The sequence below is a fragment of the Bombus affinis genome, chromosome 9 (assembly GCF_024516045.1).
Source record: "Bombus affinis isolate iyBomAffi1 chromosome 9, iyBomAffi1.2, whole genome shotgun sequence".
Taxonomy (NCBI): Eukaryota; Metazoa; Arthropoda; class Insecta; order Hymenoptera; family Apidae; genus Bombus; species Bombus affinis.
In genome coordinates, this window is record NC_066352.1 from 283,910 (window position 1) to 308,585 (window position 24,676).

The window sequence follows — 24,676 nt, forward strand, 5'->3', positions numbered from 1 at the left end:
GGCCGCTATTATTCGAGAACATTTAGGAGGGTTTTCACTTCTCAATGGCGACCGTAAAATGGCGGACGATGGGAAACAACAAGCGCAGCCGCCCGAGGCGCCTTCTACCGATCACTCGCGCAGTTCAATTCGACATAGAGGAAGAAGATGGCGGCGCTCATCAGGCATGGTTCACTCGTCAATCCTTTTAAGTGTTCACCAACTATCCTTGCCGTGAACACGGTCAGTGTAGAACACTTTTTTTCACGTACACTTCTGAATCACTATCATCATTATATGATACTTCTGATTAGGAGTAAAGAAATTCAACTTACATAGATCGCGCACTAACGAAAGTATCATCATTTTACAGACGAGCCTACGATACGATATAACTCGTTTCAAGAGTAAGAAACGTCCTCAGGTGCCGACTCGTACGATCAACGATGATAACAGATCTCTCGCTTCCAAAGGGTGAGTAATTTGATTAGAATACAGACTTGTAAGATCGAAATATTCGCGTTACGTCGCGCCGATGGCTAACTGGCAGAGGACACACCGTAGCCATATTGCCGTTTACTCCCTCTCTTTCAAGCACCGACCAATAAACTCCTGGATTTGACAGCTTCTCAGGGAAGACCAACGCGTTTCTAGCACCCTAGCTTCTCTCTAGTTCTTGTGCAACTCTTTTTGTAGTAGACTCATGTGAGTAGGGATGAAATTAATTTAACTATTTTTGATAATGCTTTTCCAAAATAATTTCATTGTCTTTTTGCGATTTAACTTTAGTATATTGATGACATTTTCTTTTGCTGCATTTATGTTATTCCAACTGTCCAAATAGAAGAAAAGTTTAAATCTGAACAATACTGCTGAAAATTAAGAAATAGTTGGAAAGATTACAATCTTTCTTGCAATCATCCTTTTGTATAATAGTTACATATAAATTGACCTTGCTATATTTTCCGAATTTTTATATCCCAATTTTAACAAACAAAACGATTTTGATCGTTTTAAGAAAGATTTTAGTATAAAATAAGTGATCACGCGTATGCAACGATTCTTTCATATTTCCCTCAAATTTAAAAAATCGTTCAATATACGATAGCAATATACGATTAAATTGAAAGTAATCCAAAAGTTATAGCAGGTTCATTAGCTTCTATGTAGTTTTTTTTAAATACATATGATGACAGACGTAATTAACCTGGTCTTGGAATTTTTATACTCTAGTTTAACCTTCATTTTAACGATTAGAAAAACGTTTTTATTACTGCTTGAAATATTATATTTTATATTATGAATATTATAAATAAGAAATTAATATGTTGAAAACTTTTATAAATCTTGTCTTACAAATGTAACATTAAGTTGTATGAAATGTAAAATTTGAAACCTATAAAATGTTAGATATGTATATTATATACATCATCTCGTAGAGTCAACGTAAATTTAAAGAAGTCTGAAGAATTGAATTATTAAGTTTGAATTACTAAATTGTGATGTTTCAAAATTTCGATACAAATTGCATTTTATTAAATATTACACTAAACAACATATTTACTTTTTTAGAATGTCACTTGATTGGAACTAAATGACATTTTGGCATTAAAGTAATTCAGATTTATAAGTACGTATCTATGTATATAAGCTGGATTTGTTTCCACTTTTACATGTGACGTAATAACTAATAGTATATCTTTTTGTACGCCAAGTTTTCAGACAATTACGAGAATTATAAACTTGTTGAAATAGTTTAAGACGCATCGCGTTTATAAAAGATATTTCGTTATTAAAAAATACATCAATTCTATGAAATGTATTCTCTGCCAAAAAGTAATCTGCTTGTATCTTTATTTGGTATAATTAGTCAAAAAAAAAAATTTTTTTTTATGTCTATGGACATTTCAAAAGGATAGCAAGGTATCTAATTTTATTTTATAATTTCTGCAACGCATTCTTTTGAAAGGATGGTCAAGTTCTAGAAATCTATACTAAAAGTTACATGTTTAATTTAAAATCCGAATAGAGGAAAAATTACTTGAGAAATATCTTAATTAAATATTCATTAAAAATAATAAATATATATTTAAATGTAGCAAGGGATAGAATATTCGTGCAAAGAAAATGTGAAAAACGGTTTAGTTCCTGGATATTTTAGTTCTTCGGCTGTGCTAGTTTTTATTGAGAACACCTGTTTCGAAGACCAAGTTTCTCCGTCCTTGTAATTAACATTGACAAACTATCGCCCGTCTCTCGCTACATAGATCAGAATTAATGCGTAATAAAAGAAAAATGAAACTGCGCTCCAGTTTACGAGAACAACTAATATTCTTCGAACTTTATTTTAATATCAATTAAAAACATGAAACATATGAAATACATGCTACTGGTTTGACGTGCACAAACCAATTTCAATCTGGTTATAAACTCGATGAATTTCTAAATACGATTAAGTAGTTATTAATCATATCATTTTGGTGAAGTGTACTTTTCACTAGAATATGAGAAAAATTTTCCTAGTCACGGGGTTTCCGTACGTTTCGTTTCGTTCCTGGCACATATTGGCCATAACTGTATCCTGAGAAAATACAACTGAGGGCACCACCGTACGGTAGTTGGACATCGATCTTGTCCCCTCCGCTCGAACGCTCCAATTGGCCACCTTTTCTAAGGGAAGCCTCCCTTGCTGCGCTTCATCCGGTAACCAGAGTCTTTTACACGGTACGAAAAGTTTGGCGCGAGTCGTGTCGGGATACATAATCTAGAAGAGACGATATTGATTTTCAACGAGCAAAATCAATGGCTATCAATGGTAAAGATAGTCTTTGGAAAACCTGTGTGCTACTCACAGGGGATGTATCCCTGATATGTTTAACTCTCGTACACTATTGAAATAATTTCTATACTAGAGCTGATCATGTTAAATGAACTTGTGACGGAAAATTATAATATCTAAATTGATTGATTACAATTCTGAAGCAAATAATTATATATAATTAACATACTACCCTTGTATAGAAAATAAATAATCTCTTTTTAATATATTCTCATTTGTTTTGTTTTTATGGTCTGAATCCTGAATTTTATTATTTAATACTTAATTTAAATGGTAATTCAGGAATCATGAATATCATTCGTGATTTTTCATGATATATGCATGGACGATAATAGAATCATAATATTTGAATAGTACAAGGTTTAGTTTTAAAGCATAACCTTTCAATACATCTACGCTTTTACCGTTATGTACAAATCGTTTGAAGTTTCGTTTAATTATAATTGACGTGATTTGTAATCGATTCCAAAAGAAATTTACAATTTTACAGCGATTATAGCGATATGGAGATAAGTTAAAATTTATTAAATCATTAGTATTGAAATTATGATATTGAACGCTTTACTGAAATATATCTTATACGAAATAAGAAAGCTAGGTCACATCCGGTAAATCGATATTTTCAACATTTGATAGGACGGAGAAGTTAAAAAACAAAGGAACTTTTGAGATAATCTTTCAATTTTAATGGATATATTCAATACTTTTTTTATTAAATATAATTTTACTTTATTATTGTTTATAATTTATGTTAGTATCCGTATTAATTATCGATAGATAGAGATAATATAAATGAGAAAGATAATAAATATTATGTTAAATTTACTTTAAATGCAAGAATCATTTCAATTGTTTCAGATTTTTGAGATATCAAAAAGAATACAAACCATCGGATGATACATACGATAGGATAGATAAAATTTGCGAGGAACAGCAAATTTCCACAAAATGTGCAACAAAACTCGAGGATCCAGTGCAACGTTTCAATCTTTTCTTAGCATGCGAGCGAGAATTTCAACATCCGATAATGAATTCCGTATTATATAGCATCAAAACAGTTAGTAAGTTCCGCAGAAAATTTCTAAGTTTACGATCTATTATATTATATATAATAAACTTGAATAATTCGCACACTCGTTGTATTATTCAATGCTTCCGTTAGTTTTCGATAAAAGTAAGATTTAATGAAAAATTTTATTCATTTTTAAATGAGAAAATATTCTTGAGAAACTTTGAATTTTAAAGTATATGATATTTCAATTATTATTATTAAAAGCTTAAAACAAATTAAATAAGATTATTAATAAATTACTTAAAACGATCTAATATTTTTTCTATGTCGTGTTTTATTTGTGAAATTATTTTTCGATTCTTACGAATAGGAATTATCATGTTTTATATAATTATAGGATGTATTATATATTCTAGGTGATTTGAAAAAATACTACACAAAACATGTCAGTAATATAACTCCACTCGATGCTATGCATTCTATGGAATTGCCAAAGAATTTGCATGTTAATTACGATTATGTTCGATTTCATCCTGGTAAGTGTCCTATTAAACATTTTTTGATTAAGTTAACAGTGTCAGCTGGTAGATATATCGATAACAGGATACGTAAAAAGAATTTATGAAATAGTATTTGAAGATCTATCTACATAGAAATTGTTTTATCACATTTCCTAACATTTTATATGTCTACCTGAGAAATAACTGAAATTATTTAATAAATGAAGGGGTTACTAATTAATGCCGTTTAAGTAGGGAAAACGACCTTGAATGACTGAGAAAAAATATTCTCGAGGAATTATAATAATACAGCCATTCTACGGGAAACATGCAGAACGTTGCTATAAGAAGCAATTACAGTTTCTAATTTCCTAATAATTGTTTTTAAATTGTACCATATATTATAGGCATTGTTAAGACAGTGACACAATTAAAGAAAAGTACATTTTTTAGGAAATCGATTTAAGATAGAAAAAAATTAATTATTCAGTTCTTGTTAAATAAAAAATATCTCAATTTTCATACAGTTACAACTGTTCTCTTGATTAGTTTATCTTACATTGTTATCTAATACTCTTTCTTTGAAATTCATTACCCCCTCAAAGACAAGATCATTCAACGGATTGTCCAAGTTTTTAATTTATCTATGTACAGTACAGTTAGATGTCTTCTAGGATCGTGCGATTAGAAAATTGCGAATTCTGTGTCTTATATAACATTCCAAATGAAATAATAATATTTCAGATACGGATACGTTGTTCAATGGAAAAACAGCATTCCCGCAGAGTTCCACTTTGGTAACTGGATTAAAGTATAAGAAAAAATATCCAGGGCATCAACAAGATGATCCATATTTGGAGCAAATGCTTAAAATTTAAGTACATTAATTAGATTGTACAAAAGATAAATAAATATAATATATTTATAAATATCCTGTGTAATTATTACTTTAAATATTTTTCAATTCGGTTTGTTCTTCCATCATTTGGCAAACTAACAATATCTTTATTTACAAAGGACATAATTATGTATTTACTTCTTTACTGTTATTTAAACTTTTAAATACTTCCCGTATTCAGTTCCTGATTTAATCAATAAAAATTGTTCGTTTATATCACAGACATGATGAAAAAATATTTCTTATTGCATATCAACAGTATACCTTTTTTTAATCTATCTTCTCCTTTAAAATCGGAGAATATAATTTATGACAATAAAATGTAAAATTTCGTCTATGTGATTTTATTACATTTCATTTATTAATATGATTCCTTCTTTCTTTGTAACAAAATTATTTTTTGTTGTACGACAATCGGCAAAGTAGTAAAGGCGAGGAAGTAGTCTAACATCTTCCATTCTTTGGCTGCAAATAATCGAACCATCAAATTCACGTTGGCAACGTGCCTCCAAGACAACGGGCGACTGATTTATTCGTGCCTTAATAAGGATTCTTGTCTTACGTAGTACAATAGCAATAATTTTATGCAGGATTATGTCAGGAATCGCAAGTGCAACCGGCCTCTTAGAAGCACGCATTCGACCAACCTATCGGCCTAAACCAAAGGTATTTATCGAAGAAAATCGGCAATAAAAGAATGAATTACGCGACGATACAGTCGGAAAGAAGAGTATCCATTTGTTATTTTACTTTGATTTCATTAAATATTTTATCTCTCAATAACATAAACTTATATTTTATATAATTATAATTATTATTATAATTGAATATATTTAGTATTTAATAATTATTTTATTTTTAATTCCAAAAAGATGTTATAGTTATACTTTCATACATCAAAATAAACTTCTTAGAATAAACTTCTAGAGAAAATATAAAATTATAGTTGGATTTATATTGATGACAAGAAATATCAGTGCGATTATCTGATGATAAGATTAAGATACTACAGTAGTATTTCAAGCGTGTGCCTAAACTAATAGTAAATCACGATTATGTTGGGTTACCGTGAATGGATCGTAACTGTCTCAAGACCATAATATCACTTTGTTATGATTGCACTATAATTAGATAAATCTGTGATAATTAGATTGTGATCGTATCTGAATGAAAAGTTGCAACGCTGATTATACGTAAATAAATCATAACTATTTCCATCACAACCGACTACAATAAAACGATTTATAATTACCTTTTTGTGTTCATATGTACAATGTGTAATTAACAAAATATTTTCAGTTCAAACTTCTTCTGCATTACCTTTGCCGCATTTAAACGATGAATTCATCGCACTACGTTGCAATATTACGTTTTGTATAGAATGATGATTAAATAATATAAATATTTTATTTATTATAGCACGTAGAATTGACAGGCTTCACCAAACCAGCGCCTTTTATTCTTAGACCTTTCTCTGGCCTTTTTAATCCTTATCCTTATGGATGTTCTATATTGTGTAATCACCCAGCAGATTGTGAAGCAAAAGAAGTTCTCAGACGTGCCAAAGATACATGGGTAAAATTTATATTTTTAACAAACATTCATTAAGGAAGCTATGTATTAAATATTAAATTTGTGATATTTTAAATAAGGTATCGAAAATGGAATGTAAGGTAATACAATTTTCCTTTCATATACTATAGGCAACGGAAGGGAAGGCTTTATTATTACCAGAAGAAATGGATATGATTAGAGCCAATTTGGTAGCTACATGCAGTGCTACCGATGTAGGTGAGAATACTGGAAATGAAGTGACTAACGATGCTCCTACTGTCCCTGAGGAATTGTTTCGAAAATATACCGAGACTGACTCAAGACCTTTGACCCCCGCACCCACGCTCGCTAGCGGCCCTGCTTTGACAAATCGACCGATTCAGGAAGAACATCCGGTGACCTGCGATCTACGTGAACGTATTACGTTAATTTTAGATCTTAGAACCAACTCACGAAAGCAAATGGTTCGTAATTTACCCTATATCTATCGAAGATAGAGAAAGAGAGAGTTATATTAAATATTTATAATTTATCGTACTTCTTAAGTTTATCGAAAAATTTAATAAAATAATATTACAAATCTTTCCTAATGATAATGAATAAAATCAATTTTATTTATAGGAAAATGAAACACTCTCTTGGCACGCGTTGACTTTAGAACCACCGCCCACTTACCGAAAAAGTGAAATTTTTGTATCTAAACCCAGTTCAAGACGTACGATGCGTACACCGAATCCAGGGGATATTCCAGATACATTTACAAATATAGATGATGAATTGGTATTTACGATTAAATTAATTTCATATGAATTAAATTAATTCGACCATGACGTTAAAGGTATAACGTTCTGTTGTTAACGAATAATTTATGTTAGAATCCCAGTGGACACATGGAAGAAGAAAAAGTTGAAAAGCCAACTAAAGAAGTTGTAATAACTCGCAGAAGAGGAAGACGATTACGTAAAGGGAAATGCAGAAGAGGATCAGGCTATGGACAACAAACAGAAGTTCGTGATTTATTTGAACCAACTGATACTCAAATCTCGCATATAGGCGATGGATCTAGAAGAACGTCGTTAGTAATGATTCTTTATTATAATATTTTAATTCCTACTTTTTTATTGACACATTTCATTTATATTTTTCTTTTCTGATAGGATTCATACAAACAACGGGGATGTAGAGAATTTGGCAACCACCCCTAAGAAGACCTCTGCAACGAATAATATGCCTTCTATGATATTTCCTAGTTTTATTGATCCAAATATATTAAGGCATTTGTGCAGAGAATTAGACAGTGACAAAGTGGAAGCAGAGTTTTCAGTTAGGGTAAGATTCGCAAATTTTGTGAAAAATTATTTAATAATTCAGATAAATTTAAAATTTCTAATTTTAGAAAAGATTTTGTGAAATTAATATTAATTTTAGAGAAAAATCGCATTCGAAGAAGCTCTGCGGGTAAGAGGTGAACATTATTCGCACTCTAGACGATCTCAAATATTTTCAAACCCTGCACTAGTTGATACACCGCGCGTATTTTCCCGCCAAGCAGCTCGTTTTGAAATTCTCGGCAGTGAAAGTTTACACGGTAAACAATCGTTGAATTTTTAATAAATTGGGCTAATCTTAACACTATAAGGATCGATGGCGCTACTGTGACGTCATGTGATTTTTAGTGATAATTCACATTTTGTAAATTCTTAACAGAATTTCCAGCCCTGGTGAAAATTATTCCCAAAAGCAGTTATAGTGTTAATAAGCGCAAATAGATTTTGAACAAGTTGTTTTCATCACGTTACCACACAAAGTTGAAAGATTCCCATAGTACATTGAAATTAGTATCTTTCGTGTATTTTACTTTTTCATATAAATAAAAATATTCTTGCGCTATACAGATATTTCAAACAATTAAACTTTTGTAATTGTGCAAATAATGTTATATAATTTAAATAAAATTTTTGTAAATCTTTATCAGGGTTAACAATATTGGGATATCTAAATAAACACGTCTTTGTCACTTCGGGAAGAAAGTTGATTTTCAGAAGAGTTTTTAACAAATTCCAAGAAGATACGATGGGAAATACTAAATGCATTTCACCGAGCATTATTCTTGAAGCTCTTCAGGATATGATGGGAAAACCTATAACTCAAGAGCAAGAGGCATATTTCAATCTTACGATTGGCGAAATTAAGGAACCGTTAAATTTTAGAACTTGGTGCGGTTTGTGTGCTGCAGTCGAACGTTTACTATGCCCATTTCCTTCAAAAGAAATTGATCCACCTACGTGGCTCGAAAGGGTGGATTTTGAAAGCTTAGAACGAAGACTTAAATCCGCTAACGTGGATCACAAGCTGGCTCAGTTTTTAAGAGAGATTTGTAAACGATAATTCGTGGAATTATTATAGAACATTTGTGAACAATTAATTTTTTTAAATGAAAAAAATGTATAAATGTAAAAATATTAAATAGTAAATTTATAACAAAATCGGTTTTATCAAATGACTCACATTTCAGAACAACTTAATAAGTTTTCTAATTATATAAAAATATAATTGAGATTACAGACAATTAGCTCTTACCATTTGATATATTAGGTCATCCCATAAGTTCGTTCCGTTTTTCGAGCGGTTATATATGTTAAGATTGTTTACATACCTTTCAGTTTCATGAGAAAATGTAATCCCCCTCTCGTTGTACAACTTCTCCCATTTTTCAAGTGCATTGGTCCCTTATCGCCGTATGTTTATAAATCGACACATGAAATGTATACACAAAAGTCGGCACGAAGTTATGGGATGACCTAATATAAGTCACAATTACATCACATAGTGATATAATTTATAATTGTGGTCTACTACATTATATGATATAATTATAGATTGTATATATATCAAACAATAATTGCTTCATCACATGTATAAATTACAATAATAATAATTGCCAATTAATCACGTGGAGATTGTTGCATACAGGGACCCTAAATACATCCTTCCCTCACGCAAAAAAATTTCAAGCACAAAATTCTCATAGTGATTTTAGGTAATGATTGAATAATAAATGAATTATTGTCATTCATCGTAAGACGCCGTGAGTTTGTCGATAATCATAATTAATTCTAAGTTATAAGAGTCGATACGCATGTAATTCCTGTAGCTACGTTAGTCCATAACTTTACGAGGAGTTTTACCCTGTGTCGATAAGAATGTAAACTATAAATAATATTGAAGCAAAATATACGAAATAAAATTTACATATTATACAATCGACTTTACATTGAATAATTTCAGTTAGATATTTAAAAATATTACGATAAAATACTTTAGTATCTAAACGATCCATGTTCATATTTATTAAATCAATATTAATATTTACAAAATAATAAAGGGATTGACAAAAAAGAAACAAATATGTAAACAAAATCATTGAGTAGGTATCATGAACAATTCATTTGTAGTAAGAATTTATTTCCATGTTCACCTACATGCAATTTTTGTATACTATTATATACAAAGTAGTTAATCAGAATGTAAATAGTACTCGATCGTAGTCATTTTTACTCCTGTGAAATAGAATTCTTCAAAAACGTATCCATTGGTGCTAGTGTGTTAAGTTTTCGTAAATACACTTTACGTACAGACGTCTCGATGACAATTGTTTGAATAAAACCAACAATAGTGAGTCAATGTAGAATCCGATTAAATAAATATGAACGAGAAAAAGAACAAAGATTCTCTATCACGTCACCGCCCGGTTAACAAGCCAATTAATGCTTGCTTCTCTTTCTCTTTTTTCCGTACTGTCTCTAAATTCCGTTGTTTCCATGAACTCTTCCGTAGCTTTATGGGACGTGAGCCTACGTATCGACCTGAAAAAAAACAATTTCATTAGATTGAAGTTATTCTTACAGGAGAAAGTGATCTCATTCTTTTCTTTTTTCTTCCTATTTTTTTCTAGTTGAACGAATATGTCTAGACGTTTGCCATATCCTATCATCTACTAATACTTACTTGCTATTGTAAATTATTTTGTTTCGGTTATTAATGTTTCGCATATATTATTTTTTTAACTCCATTTATATTATCTTTATTTTTATTTATAATGCTGCCTTCGAACATTTATAGACTAGAGCTGTGTGAGAACCCGAAAATACTAGATCGGTACGACGAGAATCTTTTAGGAGCCAGAACGGGTTCCCGGAAGTTTCGGGATTCTCCTGAATGTTTGTTCGGACTTCCCTAAAACTTCCGAGAAACTCAGACAGTCGGAAAACCCGGAAATTCTCAGGAACGCGACCCGACCCGATACGACCTGACCCGATCCGACCCGATCCGATCCGATCCGATCCGATCCGATCCGATCCGATCCAATCCAATCCGACTCGACCCAACCTGACCCGATGTCTTTCCGTCTCGACTATCGGGTTCTTGCACACCTCCGTACCTATTAATTGGAAGAGTATAAAATCAATTAATTCATTAAAGGTAAAGGTTGGATTAATGCGATTGTTTTGCGATGCTTCTATAATCAGTTTGCTTTAATAAATTTGAAAGACTGAAATACTTAAAATATTTATATGAAGTATTTGAAAATGTGATTCTAGCTTTTTCTAACGAACGTTTGGTAAGTCTTGTACTATTTTAAAATTACGGTTTGTTACCCAACTGCAAAAGAACCCCGTATAAAAGGAAGTCGATATCTGAGATACGGATAAAGCACAAATAAACCGTAGGCTTAAGTGGTTTACACAAAAAACATGATACGACTGAATTAGAGACCCTCTACTATCTGTGAAAATCATGACAGAAGATGGCGATATTACCCACAGTATCAACGATATTCAAAGTAAATTCATTTAGAGTTTGCGTTTCATTGTTTTGTCAACGAACCAAGCACGCCCACGAGTGTACGTAATTCTGAACAATTTCTGTCTTTTCGAATTTTTTTATTCGCAGCATCTCTTTATATCGAAGTATTTAATTCTTAGTCCTGATCTTTTAATGAACTAAACTTATACACATCCATCCTTGTTTTCTCAAAAACAAGATCTCAAGCGAAAAATTTTTGTACTTTCTTTCCAATTTATTTTTGCATACAAAAGAAGCTCCTGATTGAGTGTACCAATTATATTTGTTGAAATGTCGAAGAAATTACTGGAAACGTAAACGTGATTCCTTTAGTAGCATTTTAAAGAAAGTTTTCCAAATACCAAGAAAGTTAAACATTGGTTGAAAAAATTCAAAGTATGGCGATTTCTCAATAGAGTATGAATCACGAGAAAGAGCGAGAAGTAACAACGTTTTAACAGATATTAATGGAAACAATCTAGGGCAGACAATCTAACAAGTAAATTACTTTCGCGTTATATGTAGTTATTACTTAAATTAAATAGAAAGATTTTCTTTCGAGAAAATTAACAAATGGATTTCACTCGAGTGAAGAGATATAATAAAAGTCCGCACTAAATAGGATATAGATTTGAATAGTATAAAATATGGATGGAATTACTTGGAACAAATAAGGAAAGGGAAGGAAACCGGAAACGGAAGTCAGCTTTCAAAATAGCGGAAACAGGATGGCAGAAGATATCAATCGAATTTATCGAAAAATTATAATCGCCATCGAGACAGTGAAGTATTGATTATTTCAAAATCAAATTACTTTACCATTACTTCCTGAAAAGTTGTAACAACCGAAATCAGTATTCTATAAGATGAAATTATTGTAATAAACAAATCATTCTAAACTTATATTCTAATATTAAACTATGATAGCAGTGCATAAATTCTATGAAATCTTTTTATCAAATTCGTAGAATAGCATACGAATATAGTATGACATATTTCGAGGAATAAGCTGGGAGCATAAATTCATTAATCTGAAATGGGAGTAATATATGGTATCTGGAAACAAATGTATGGAACATTTTACCGCGAACTTGTCTCAAAACTTTAAACGCGTTTTTCTCGAAACTACTTTTTTCGAGTTGGCACGACATCTCAAGTTCTAATGAACCGATTTATTTGAAATTTGGTGTGAATGTTCTTTATATATTCCTCTATCGCCTCAACCAAGCTCGGATCAAAATTTTTAATTTTACTATTTTTAAAAAATTCGGAATTGCCAAAAAACATACCAAAAAGGAAATTCTTTTTTCAAACGGTCGCGATTTTGTGAAAGAACATTTTTTTTACTTTTCCAAGGTTTATGCTATAGCCGCATTTATACTAATTAAGAATCCGTTCGGCATTTTTGCTTCACATGACTAGAAGGCTTGAAATCATGCACGCCAGGACATCCTTTTTTTTTGGACCCCCCACTTTGCCAGCTCATAACTTTGTGAATTTTGAGTTTTTCTTTTCGGCTAATTTTTTATGTAATCTTAAAATATCAATAAACAAACGATAAAAAATGGATAGTAAAAATATTTAGCGGATAAATATGTAGCGAAATCCTATATTCCCAATGCCATATAATTATTAATTACAGAGAATAAACATTCAGTGTCGTTTACAATTTTACAATTTCACGAAAGTAATTTAAGAAATTAGCATAAGGAAATTAATAAAATCGTATTACTGCTATAAACGAAGAGATTGTTAAAATATAAGGCAAGTTGCTTGCTCGATAAGGATAATATAATATATCGAAGCTTTTGATATTTATTCCTCGAAACAAAAGTACCAAGGGTCTTTTCGCGACACATATTGAAATATGGTAGCACGATACAGAGTACCTAATTTGTTACAACCAAAACTCTTTGAATCCTAAATTCCATCGTAAGATGAATTTCCTAAACTCTTTCTGAAATTTCTTTTTAACCAACCTGCACAACTCTTCCCGCTAACAGTAACTTCCTGCTACAAATGTATTTAACTACGTTTTAGTAATACTCGCAAATTTTTGTTAAAAAGAAATAATGAAACTTTATTATGATGTTCCAAATTTTTAAAAACGTTTACTTAAGAATGGAAGCTATATTTTAAGAGCAAAGATTATAATTAAACATTCAGAAAAACGACGGTAATCAAGACAAAGTCATTGATCAGCTGTTTAATCTTATTCAAAGTGATCGCAAGGTTACACCCAGGACAACAACAGAAATCGAGTCAAACCAGGTACCTCAAACGTTCACTCATATATCCGTTCAAACAGTCATCATTTCTATGACTTAACTTTTTATATTCAATAAAATATTGAAAAACTTAATAATTCATAAAAGAACGATTATCAAAATCTTTCGTATAATGTTGAAAAAGGATAATAATTTTATTTCTTTTTATTTTCTAAGTTAAAAATTATTCAAATGTTTTTTCATCATTTTATTAGTTTAGATTCTTTTTAACGGTTGTAGAAGGCTTCTTTAAAAGAAATTATATGAAAGATCCATCGCTTTTGTATTAGCTTAATATGATAAATATACCGATTCTTGCAGACAGTCTCTATCGTATTCATTGATTCGCTCGTACGTGTGTTTAAACTACTTGTTGCGTCTGATCAAATTCTGGACCTACCACTTATCGCTGTCGTTACATACACGGTGTCTCATTTTAGTACGGAATAGTGTGTTACGTCCGGTGACTCTCTACACAAACCAGACACCGTACCTCGGGCAAGATGACTGCCAGATATCTACATACCTTTATTGCGAGCCCTCAATAATCTTAAGGATCCATCATAAATCTTAGCATTTTCATAGTTAACACTTAGCCAACAGCGCGCGCCACTGCAAGCTATACGTTTCCACCGCGTTCGAATAAGCCAACCTATACACGCTGTCCACTGCGCATTTTTCCAATTATCGAAGACTTTGCTACTTAAAAAACAAAGAAGTATAAAAATTATTTAAGTGGTCAATTATATTTTGCGGTCAATGATTTTATTTTACAATTTCACATATTGTTTATACGAAACATCAAATTAAAATTATATGTTAAAAGTATAAAAAATATAGGTAAAATTAAAAACATTAAAGATCACTAAAGATAAATAACACGACTTGAACGTGAAATTAAAAATTCATAATGCATTCTAATATCCCTTTACAGTGTGGTATCGTTCGATTATATAATAACTTTATTTAGTCATAACTGATAGTGTAACTTTTGAATTAATTTTAACACCACTAAATTGATGTATTTTATTATATACTGTACTTTATAAAAGCAAAAAAAGTGGCGCGGTTAATTGGGAACAATTCCAGGTAAACAATAACTGATAATAACAACAACAAAAAAGAAAACGCATTGTTAAAGTCTAAAAGGGAGATTTCCCCGTTCGGTCACGCAGCGATGATTTTCACAGAGGGGAGATCTCCGTATTCGGTTGGCTAAGTGTTAAGGTCCTTCAGACCAAACAAGTATCTTTTTGGTTGAAGTATTCTTTAGATCTATTGTCCATTCCGAAAAAACACGGGAAAGCGGTTTTCCCACCCACGGGCGACCTTTGATTAGGGGCGTCCAGCATCCATCCTTACCCACCAGCCTTTTTCTTATCCATTTAGAAACAATGACCGCTGCCCTCATTTTCCTAGCCAAAATTGTCATCAACGAATCCGATGACATACCCACCAATAGCTTTCCTCTGCGACAACATTGTCAGCGGACTTTACTGCTTTCATCCTTACATCAGTCACCATCTCTCGACTGGTTTTCCGTTCATTGACCAGTCATCAGTTTAACTTGTTACTTACACTTCGCTGAGAATACATCTACACGTACCACGCGTAACTACTTATATCTACAAAGTTGTTGGAATATCGTAGTGTATATCGTAACCCGTTAATTCAGCGTTATAATCAGTTCAACCACCTCTATTATTCTAATCGAAATAGGGGATCGACCGACTCGTGGCGTCGATTATCAAATCGGAATTTACGACTCTCGTTGGCGCGCTTCTTCGCGATCAGGTCCTTTCGCGAAATGGTCAAACAAATGTCATCAATAAATGAATTATTTTTATATATTTTATCTATAAAATTATCTTTTACATATTCGTATTATATTTATAAAAGAAATTTGCCTTTTATATTCCAATGAACAATCATTCGGGAAATCATTCGGAATGTTATATAGATATACTATATATAGCTTACAATGCACTTTTCCTGTACTCTATGTGTATTATGTACAGATGATGCTTAAAAACTTTTTACGCTAATTGCTCCGACCACAATGATCAATTTCTCGATCAACAAACAGGAATGCAAACAATTTTCAACTTATTATTCACCATGTTGCAGTTGTGCATCAAAATGTACACTGCTGAAAATAATTGCAGGGACATTCGATCACGCAAGAACAAAAATATTTGAAAAGTATCCGTATTTTCAGATTAAAATCTAAGAAATTATAGAAATTATAGAATATTTTCATAATTATCACTAACCGGAAATAGATTTCGACCGCCTATTGACAAGAAATATTTCTATTAAAAAATCTTTCGTCGTTAATCTTAACGAAGGGACACATTTAACAGCATAATTCATAAATTTAACATACTTCCGAATACTAATAAAACTATCTATAACTTCGAATAGTATATTTTTATCCCCTTCCTTAGATAGTTGTTAAACCTCCAGATTTCTATTGTCATGATACGCTTTAGAGAAACTGTCACGAAATATCTTTCCGCTTAAAGAACGCCTCGGTTTTTGACAAAAAATATGTATTTATAGAAAACTCTTAGAGATTCGAAATAATGGAAGGAAAAGTTTTCATGATAAAGAACAAGATTTATAAAACGTGAGAGAATAAATAAAAGATATAATGGTTCTGAATAAGTTCTTAAATTTAAATGTACACCTTGTAAATATCACTTGGTAAGGCAATTTTTCAAAAACGTGCTCATAATAGTGCTTATAAGATCTTAATAATAATTTCATGACTAAATAACACTTATTCTGGAAACTAGACTATTTATATTGTACTAAACTCTGGAGACGTTAACGTAAAAGTGGTACGTATAAGGTTCAGTTACGAAGATCAAACGCAGACTTTGCATGTGGTATCACTCAATTCTAATTTAAGTCTCAACCAGTCAAGTTCGTCTGAATATAAGTGAGCGTAATATTCGTATTTTGTCACTTAACGATATTTCATTCTCGCGAGTAGGAAGAACGAGGTGTGGACAACAAATGATATGTACTGTGGCAACGTGACTAAAAAATCTAGTGTACCAGAATGCTTTAAGGAATTTAGGAACGAGTTTAGTGTAATGAACGGTCAGAGAAGATATATCATAGCTTGTGGTAATAGTACGCTGAAAGAATTCAGTACAAAATTGAATGTTTCGTGGAAATAAATTTTCTTAAATATTGAGAAATTGATAAACAAAATAATTTACGGAGAATAGAACGTTTATTTGCAATAAAAGGGAGCAATAAAAATCCATTTATCTGAGCATAGGGGCAAAATAATTGGGACTACCATCAAGAAGAGTTCGCTAATTTCTCCCATCATGTATCTATAATCTTTGCTCGAATAACTCGTTCACGTCCGAGCAACTAAATTCGAATAATTAGTAATATTTCAAGAGATGTAAATTTTTCTCAAAATAGATCGTTCATTCGTTACAGTAATAATCGAGAGTTGTTCTGACAATAAAAAATCCGTAAGAAATCAGTAAATCGTAGATCAAGTAAAATTTCATTCTAATTAACGAAAGACCAAGTCCTACTGAATCCTAATGAATGAATCTTATATAATATATAACAATACTGTTTGTTCTTCTAAAGCGTAAAACATCGCTCTACTAAATTTCGAATAAAGAAATTTTTATCTCTAGAACTCACGAACAGATTTATCTATTAATATTTCTATAAAGACCACAAAAGAAGATTTGTCTTTTTCAAGATATTCAACAATCACGCTTTGTGCATCTATCTTTCTGCATTATTCGCACAGGAATCCATTTGAATGGCGAAGAAAAAGAAAAGAGGAATGCAAAGGACACAAGATTACTCATATACGCCGATTCCTGGAAAGTTACATCGGGTAAAGTACATCGGGTTCCGTCAAAAAAATCTGAAAGACCTCGTTATTCGGCCCAATAAAATAGTCTAGCCTGCTCAAGCTTTGGCCACCTACTTCGATGAGCCACCCCGTCTAATATACGATCGCTTTCGCAGAGACAATATGTTTATTTTGTAATCGAGTCGTGTCCCTCGTCGTGAAATAAATATATCGACGGAAATATTCGTGCTATTTCTCACCCACTGTGTGGTGAACGGTGTCGAACGCAGCAGCATGTGTAGGACTCTGATTCATCCCGCGAAACACAAGATGAGGAGGAAGAGGAATCTCGTCGATGGAATGCGACCACCGCCAAGATCGATCGTTCCCAAACCAGTGAGAAACGGAAATTTTACGGGTAAAACGCGAAATTTAAACAAACGACAAGTTTCTGACCAACCGATTGGAAGATATCTGTATCATATCGATATACTTTAGATTTTAGATACTGTTCAGATAAGACACGTTGTAACAGAGCAATAATAGGTAAAAGCCGTGTCTGGAAATAATAAAAATAAGTAGCTATAATAGTTCGATAAATCGTTAAGTGGACTGTTGGGCCATCGTGGTTCTTATAGGTCTAGTTATTGGAAGATTTGTGAGACGCTCTATTGGTCTCATTTATGTTCGTAATGTCGCGAAACAAAGTTGCTTTTATTCATTCTGCGATGTTGTAAAAATAAATATTAGATAGAACAATTGCGTTATTGTAGTCTCGAAGCCACCAAGCTACACATTTTTTGGTAATAATGATAATAATAAACAAATCCAACTCAATCGGAATTTGAGATATAAATTAGTAGAAGAAAGATGGGAATATGTAAATTAGTATAGCGATAGGGAAGGTCTTCGAACGTCAGACTATAAACTTTTGGAATATTTTTGAAATAGTTTTGAATTGATAAAACCATCTAAAATTCAAAGATTCGAGATTACGTAACAAAACAATGTGCTACAATGATATGAATGGAAAGAAGCGACAGTATCGTTGATCTTCATTGCTTATACTCTGAATGTGAAATAGGAAAAAGATCGGTCTTCTACTCGACTCGTTTCTCTGCAAAATTTCTTCTATCTAAAACGAAGCAAGAGATACAGCTTGCCTAATTGGCTGACTTGCTTTATATAGAAATAAATATTATACGACATAACATGGTTAATACCATAACAAAAAAGATAAGCGTAATCGAAAACGAAGTAATAGAGCAAGGAAAATCGAGCGAACGAGAAAGATAATGATTACGACAGCAGTTGAGAAAGACGCTAAGGAAGACGAAGAAAACGGGAGGAAGATACGAAGAAAACAGAGGGAAAGGTGAAGAAACTGCGGGGGAGTTACAGAGAAGCGGTAGAAAATTCAAGAAAAGAAACAAGCATTTGTAAGAAAAAAAAAAAAAAGAAAGAAGAAACACGAAGAGGATTTGTTAAAGAGATGAGAAGGAGCGAAAAAACGAGAAAAACGAAATAAACGAGAGAAAAGGTGACGAAGAGAAAGAGAGTGACGTACTAAGGAAAAATAAGAGGACGGTATAATCACGAAATGAATGTAACAAATGGTGAAAGGTTGGTAGAAAATATAAGGAAATATGACAAAAATGAGGATGAGAAGAAACTTATTAAACTCTTGTTAAATCTTAAAAACTCGTTAATACATTCTAGCACGTGGAACAATTCTTTACAACTTTACGCTTGCAATTTTATACTTTTTCAGCGGATCTTTCAATATTTTCTCCCTTTTTCGATATCGATCAAACAAATCTAAAAGTAAAAAGTACTGACTGACGCCATCGATACTGAAAAAGACGAACAGAGAAAGACTCGCCAAGAAACTAAACTAAGCTACCGAACTACCAAGAAAAATGAATGACGAAAGAAGCGAAAAGGACTCGGTAAAAAGAGCAATGAAACGTAACGATGACGATGTCCACTAGGTAGATGTAACGAGTACGATGACGATTATGATGACGAGTAAGTCACGTCGCACACGATCGGTTGTTTTTCGAACAAAACGATTCCGATTGGCTGTTTTATGGTTAGGTGGAGGGGTTAAAGGGAAGAACGGTACTGGTAGGGGTTGTTGAATGAGTACCGGGACGAGCGAGGTCGCAACGCATTCCGTCGTAGTCACCCCGACGGGTAACGGATGTCCAAGCGGCTCCGTATTCGCGCGCTAAACTCACGAGGAACTCGGTGAGATTGATACGAAGAGGTAACAACGAATTTCCTCTAACGAGAAACCGAACGGACGACTGAACGAACAGACGGTCGAGCCCACGGTGAGTCTTTTAATTTTTCCTAATATTTTTCCATTTATTTGCTTTTTTAATCGAATACAATTTTAGAATCTTTCGTTGAATGTTTATACGAAGCTTAGCTGTGGTATGAAATTAATAAAATTTCTTTTTTCTCTCGTTTAGGACACGGTAATTGTACACAATTCGAACCTTTTTCTAAGTGCCACTGAATAGAGTATGTAAAGAAAATACGAAATATTTCGTATTAATAACACTTAGATCGAGTTATTAAAAAAAAATTGTCAAAATATTGAGATAATATCGAAAAAAAGCTATATTGAATTTAATCACGCATTTGATACATCAGAATGGTTGCCCATAAACACACTGAAATTACTTAATTGAAGGACCTACGTAACTGTAATAATTCATTTTTGTAATAAATCTGCTATATTGTACGATTTCCTTATACAATAGTAATAACAATACCGCAATAATACCATATTTTATGAATCTCATAAATATTAATCTCAGTAATAGAGTATTGCTTTAAATTTCAAACTAGATATAAAATTCCGCTCGTAGAGACTGAAGAAATGTCATTTTAATAAATTACCGGTTGATAGATACGTAGAGCCGACCTCGTAGATATAGCTATTTTTTTCAAGTAATTGCATATATTTTCAAGTAAATGCAAAGTATTAGAATCGACAATCACTAATTTGCAAAATTACCGCAATAAATATTTTTTAAACTTCTTTCCACAATTTCTTTCACACTAAATACACATTTTTTATAATTGTTTCTTTCTAAATCTTTTAGTGATCTTTTTTCATTCATGATATAATTGTACGTTTCATTGAAATAGCTTATATACAGGGTGAGTCGCGTAAGACATCCCTAGAACTGTTTTTTTAAATTAAAAATATCGAGACACGAGCTCTTTTTCTAATTAGATGGAACATCATCATACCCTAATCATTATAAGTGGAACAAATTATAGGGGTCGGATGACTTCTAACGGAAAATCAAATGCCTTCTCATTCTTTTTTAAATAAGATGGCATATCAATTTTGCATTAGTTGAATAGTACTTTTTAGCTATCAGTCTCAGAATTCTGAAAAAAAAAGAAAGAAATATATATCTTCCCTATATTAAGCCGAACAACGGGGGAAAAAATAATGAACGAAACTAGAAAAAGTATAAACAATACTTAAACAAATTAAACGGAATTAGCAAGCTGATTAAAAATCCTTTGGTCCATCTGAAATCGCTCAAGCGTCGGTTTCACTGTCAACGAGCGACAATGCTATCTCTCCCTATCCGAGTCACTAAAATCGGCAAGTTGGTGGTTATTCACCGCACTAAATTTAGCAGGAATGTTGTATAAATAGAACGTAACCACTGCAGAAATGTCTGGAAAACGTAAACAGCATACCTGACTGTCGTCAAATTCAAGGATTTGTGACCGGCCTAATAACGATCACGACCGATCGTCACGACGTTCGACCATGATGCATTTCGTGATACAGCATCGTCACCCACGTTTCTATTAAATATATACGCGATGCCTGCATACGTTTTCCATCGAAAATTTATCAAAGATTTATTTAGTTTTATAATACTTTTCAGAATTCGCCAGTGGGAGCACACCAGCTGTATCTATATTAACGAATCGTTTCACGGAAGTGGAAACGTTGAACGAACACGAGAAAGATATCGAACGAGAATATATTTGAAGGAATAAAGATAGAAAAATAATGTTTACGACTACAGTCTTTATCTTCACATTGAACACACTATGGATGGTGTGTCAAGCAGTGCCACTGCTTGATATGAGGAACAGTTTGGAGCAAAATGTATTGGATGCTGTGGTCTCCTCTGCGTGCTCTTCAAACGGAGGTTGTTGGAAATGGTTACCGATGCAAGAAGTTCAAAAAGATGTTCCTTTAACTCCAGAGGACCTCCCCATATCAAAGTAGATAATTTGTATGATCTTTAATTCCCATATTATTCTATATAATGATAGGAAATAATGCTGTTATGGATTATAGAATGGATATTCGTCGAGAAACTTCAAGTTTAGATCCCAACACGATTATAGAAACATGGGGTGATAGTTCCCCATCACTGAACAGAAAAATTCACCAATTGTCACTGGCTAACAAGCAAATCGGAAATAGATTGTCGAAGAAAGATAAGTCACGTAGTTGGGGTGCTGGCGGCATGCCCTTTTCTATTCTTTATATGAATCCATATGGTCCTCGTGGAAATTATGCCAGTAAGGAAATATTAAACAAGAAAGAAAACGATAATACATTATCGCATATAAGCACAGATACACATGGTACATGTTATGTTAAGGTACTTCACAACAACAAGATCTGGGAAAAACTGAAAGCACAACGCCACCTATAATACATCCTAATACTCGCATTGCTGTGCGTAATGGAAGTTCCACGCAACCAAGAAGACAATACTCGATAATACCGCAGCTTTATATATCATATGGCTGGGGTCCGTTTGGCAAATGAAAAGAACCTCCTACCCAAGTGTGTAAATGGAATACTGATCTCATAATTTTGGTATACGAAATCAACTGTATAAATATTTAGTTACATTTAATTTTAACTAAGCGTCATATTTTAGATAAACTACAATCTAAATATCCTTTTTTTAAAAAAGCATCCGCAAATAACCATAACTCCAATTATACATTAATTATTTGTACATACTTTTTAAATATTTATTCAAACGTTTTATTTTAATCTACCAAAAAATTTCTTAATTTTGTTAGCTGTGAATAATTATTATATGAGAAATCACGCGTTACTATCCCTTTAAATTTTCATTAAAATTTTACTAAATAATTCAGCAAAATATTAAAGATTCTACCTCATTATGTATAAAATTATCATTTATTCTTTTCTCTTATATGATTCAAAACCATAATAAAATGAATTTTTAATTCCTAAGAAAATTAAAACTTACTTCTTATGTATAGCTTTGGTTATATTAAAATCAGTTATTTTTTTCATATTTGAGAATATAATCTATCTTAAATTATTATATAAGAGGTTATTTAACTTACCGTTCATTTCTTTCATTGCTTTGATGAAATCTTGTGGATCTTTGAAGGACACAAACCCAAATCCTTTCGTCTTATTTGTTCTTTTGTCCCTGACTACCTTTGCTTTCTGAAAACTCGGATATTTGCCAAAGACTCTTACTAGCATTTCATCTGTGACGTCGTTTCCTAAATCTCCACAAAATATTCTGAAATCATCTGCAATATAAAGAAAAATGTAAAATATATTTAAAACAAATTAAAGCTTATGAAGAATATAAATATGAATAAATAATTAACCTTCATCCCATTCTAGTAAGGAAGGATCTTCCCATGTTTGTCCACCAGCCATTCGTATGATTTTTTTATTTTTCTTCCCTTTACCTTTTGGATGAGTCTCTTCTGCGCTAGCATTAGCCATGATAGAACTTGCCTTCCCTTGGCTAATTGCTAATTCTGCTGCAGTACTTACACCTTTCACCTTGGGTTTCTTTTTGCTGTCATCTTCTGGGATCTTTGTATTGATAATCTGTTCAATAATTTCTGGATGAATCATTGGTGCTGATGTAGATTCGTAAGTTTTTGGAGTAGCACTTAAACACGGGTCCACCATATTTGGTAAATATGGATTACTTATCTGTGCAGGTGATGAGTATGTTGTAATAGAAGGAACCGTACCTGTGTAAGACAATAGCTCGTCAGTAAACTACTTGCAATAAATATAATCTTATGATATAAAAGCTTTATATCCATTTACCTTGTCTTGCTACTTGTTGTGGAATTAACATTGGCGGTGGTGGAGGAGGAGGTGGTGGTGGTGGCGGTGGTGGTGGAAATCCAATCATTGGAGGAAAAGCTAAACTAGCTGCAGCAGCAGCAACGACTGGTGTTGGAAGTTCATGTTGCTCCAATTGTCTAGCCACTTGATTATAAGTATTTGCGCCAATTACAGGTCTAACCATTGGTGTAACTAACTGACCACCAATTTCAGCTTCAAATCTAAGAATTGGTTTTAATTTGTTAATACATAAAGCCATTCATACTTCAAGTACAAGCTTTCAATCATATCTGTACAAAGATTTATAATAATTTATTTGTTTCGTAAGAAATCAGCCACTTGAAACTTGAAAACGTAAATTAAATAATTCATTGCATACTAGAAAGAAGTGTTTATGTGTGTGTATATATATATATATATATATATATATATAAATAACCAATAAAAACGAATTATAACAAAAAGGTTAGGAACATTGTGTATATTTATAACTATTTAATACCTATTCATTTCATCTTCCATTTGACGTAATTTATCATCCATTTTGATGTTCTTACTGTTTCTTAATTTCTTCAATAATGTAAATATATATGATCCTAGAATAACAAATTATTTATTACTGACCGCGCAAGTCTAAAGCGTTCCGTCTAATTAGTTATGTTCTGACAACTGAAGTATTATTCAGTACTACCAATACGCGTTATATAGGAACAATTCATATGTTATGTTTTATTTAAAATATTCTCTAATTCATTAAACTTAGTATAATCTTTAAAAATATGTGATGTAATTTTGTACTTCAAAA

At 32.2% G+C, this 24,676-nt stretch overlaps 4 protein-coding genes across 4 annotated transcripts; 3 read left to right on the forward strand and 1 right to left on the reverse strand.

The window, feature by feature from the left end:
- Positions 1 to 76: 76 nt before the first annotated feature.
- LOC126920180 (uncharacterized) lies at positions 77 to 5,261 on the forward strand. Its single transcript, XM_050730193.1, has 5 exons — positions 77 to 222; positions 353 to 453; positions 3,677 to 3,879; positions 4,247 to 4,366; positions 5,075 to 5,261. The coding sequence occupies exons 1-5, from the start codon at positions 148 to 150 to the stop codon at positions 5,206 to 5,208; spliced, it is 633 nt and encodes a 210-aa protein (XP_050586150.1). The 5' UTR covers positions 77 to 147; the 3' UTR covers positions 5,209 to 5,261.
- A 561-nt stretch (positions 5,262 to 5,822) lies between these two features.
- Positions 5,823 to 9,268, forward strand: LOC126920083 (uncharacterized). The gene is made up of 8 exons (XM_050730010.1): positions 5,823 to 5,894; positions 6,648 to 6,803; positions 6,932 to 7,246; positions 7,404 to 7,562; positions 7,658 to 7,857; positions 7,940 to 8,111; positions 8,211 to 8,370; positions 8,758 to 9,268. The coding sequence occupies exons 1-8, from the start codon at positions 5,823 to 5,825 to the stop codon at positions 9,168 to 9,170; spliced, it is 1,647 nt and encodes a 548-aa protein (XP_050585967.1). The 3' UTR covers positions 9,171 to 9,268.
- Positions 9,269 to 10,226: 958 nt separating this feature from the next.
- Positions 10,227 to 24,554, reverse strand: LOC126920168 (RNA-binding protein 42). The gene is made up of 5 exons (XM_050730172.1): positions 24,374 to 24,554; positions 23,851 to 24,092; positions 23,394 to 23,771; positions 23,118 to 23,312; positions 10,227 to 10,648 (listed from the first exon to the last, which is right to left on the reverse strand). Exons 1-5 carry the CDS (start codon positions 24,412 to 24,414, stop codon positions 10,524 to 10,526), a joined length of 981 nt encoding a protein of 326 aa, XP_050586129.1. The 5' UTR covers positions 24,415 to 24,554; the 3' UTR covers positions 10,227 to 10,523.
- Positions 19,877 to 23,375, forward strand: LOC126920181 (uncharacterized). The gene is made up of 4 exons (XM_050730194.1): positions 19,877 to 20,068; positions 21,659 to 22,004; positions 22,081 to 22,307; positions 22,391 to 23,375. The coding sequence occupies exons 2-4, from the start codon at positions 21,787 to 21,789 to the stop codon at positions 22,558 to 22,560; spliced, it is 615 nt and encodes a 204-aa protein (XP_050586151.1). The 5' UTR covers positions 19,877 to 20,068; positions 21,659 to 21,786; the 3' UTR covers positions 22,561 to 23,375.
- Positions 24,555 to 24,676: the final 122 nt, after the last annotated feature.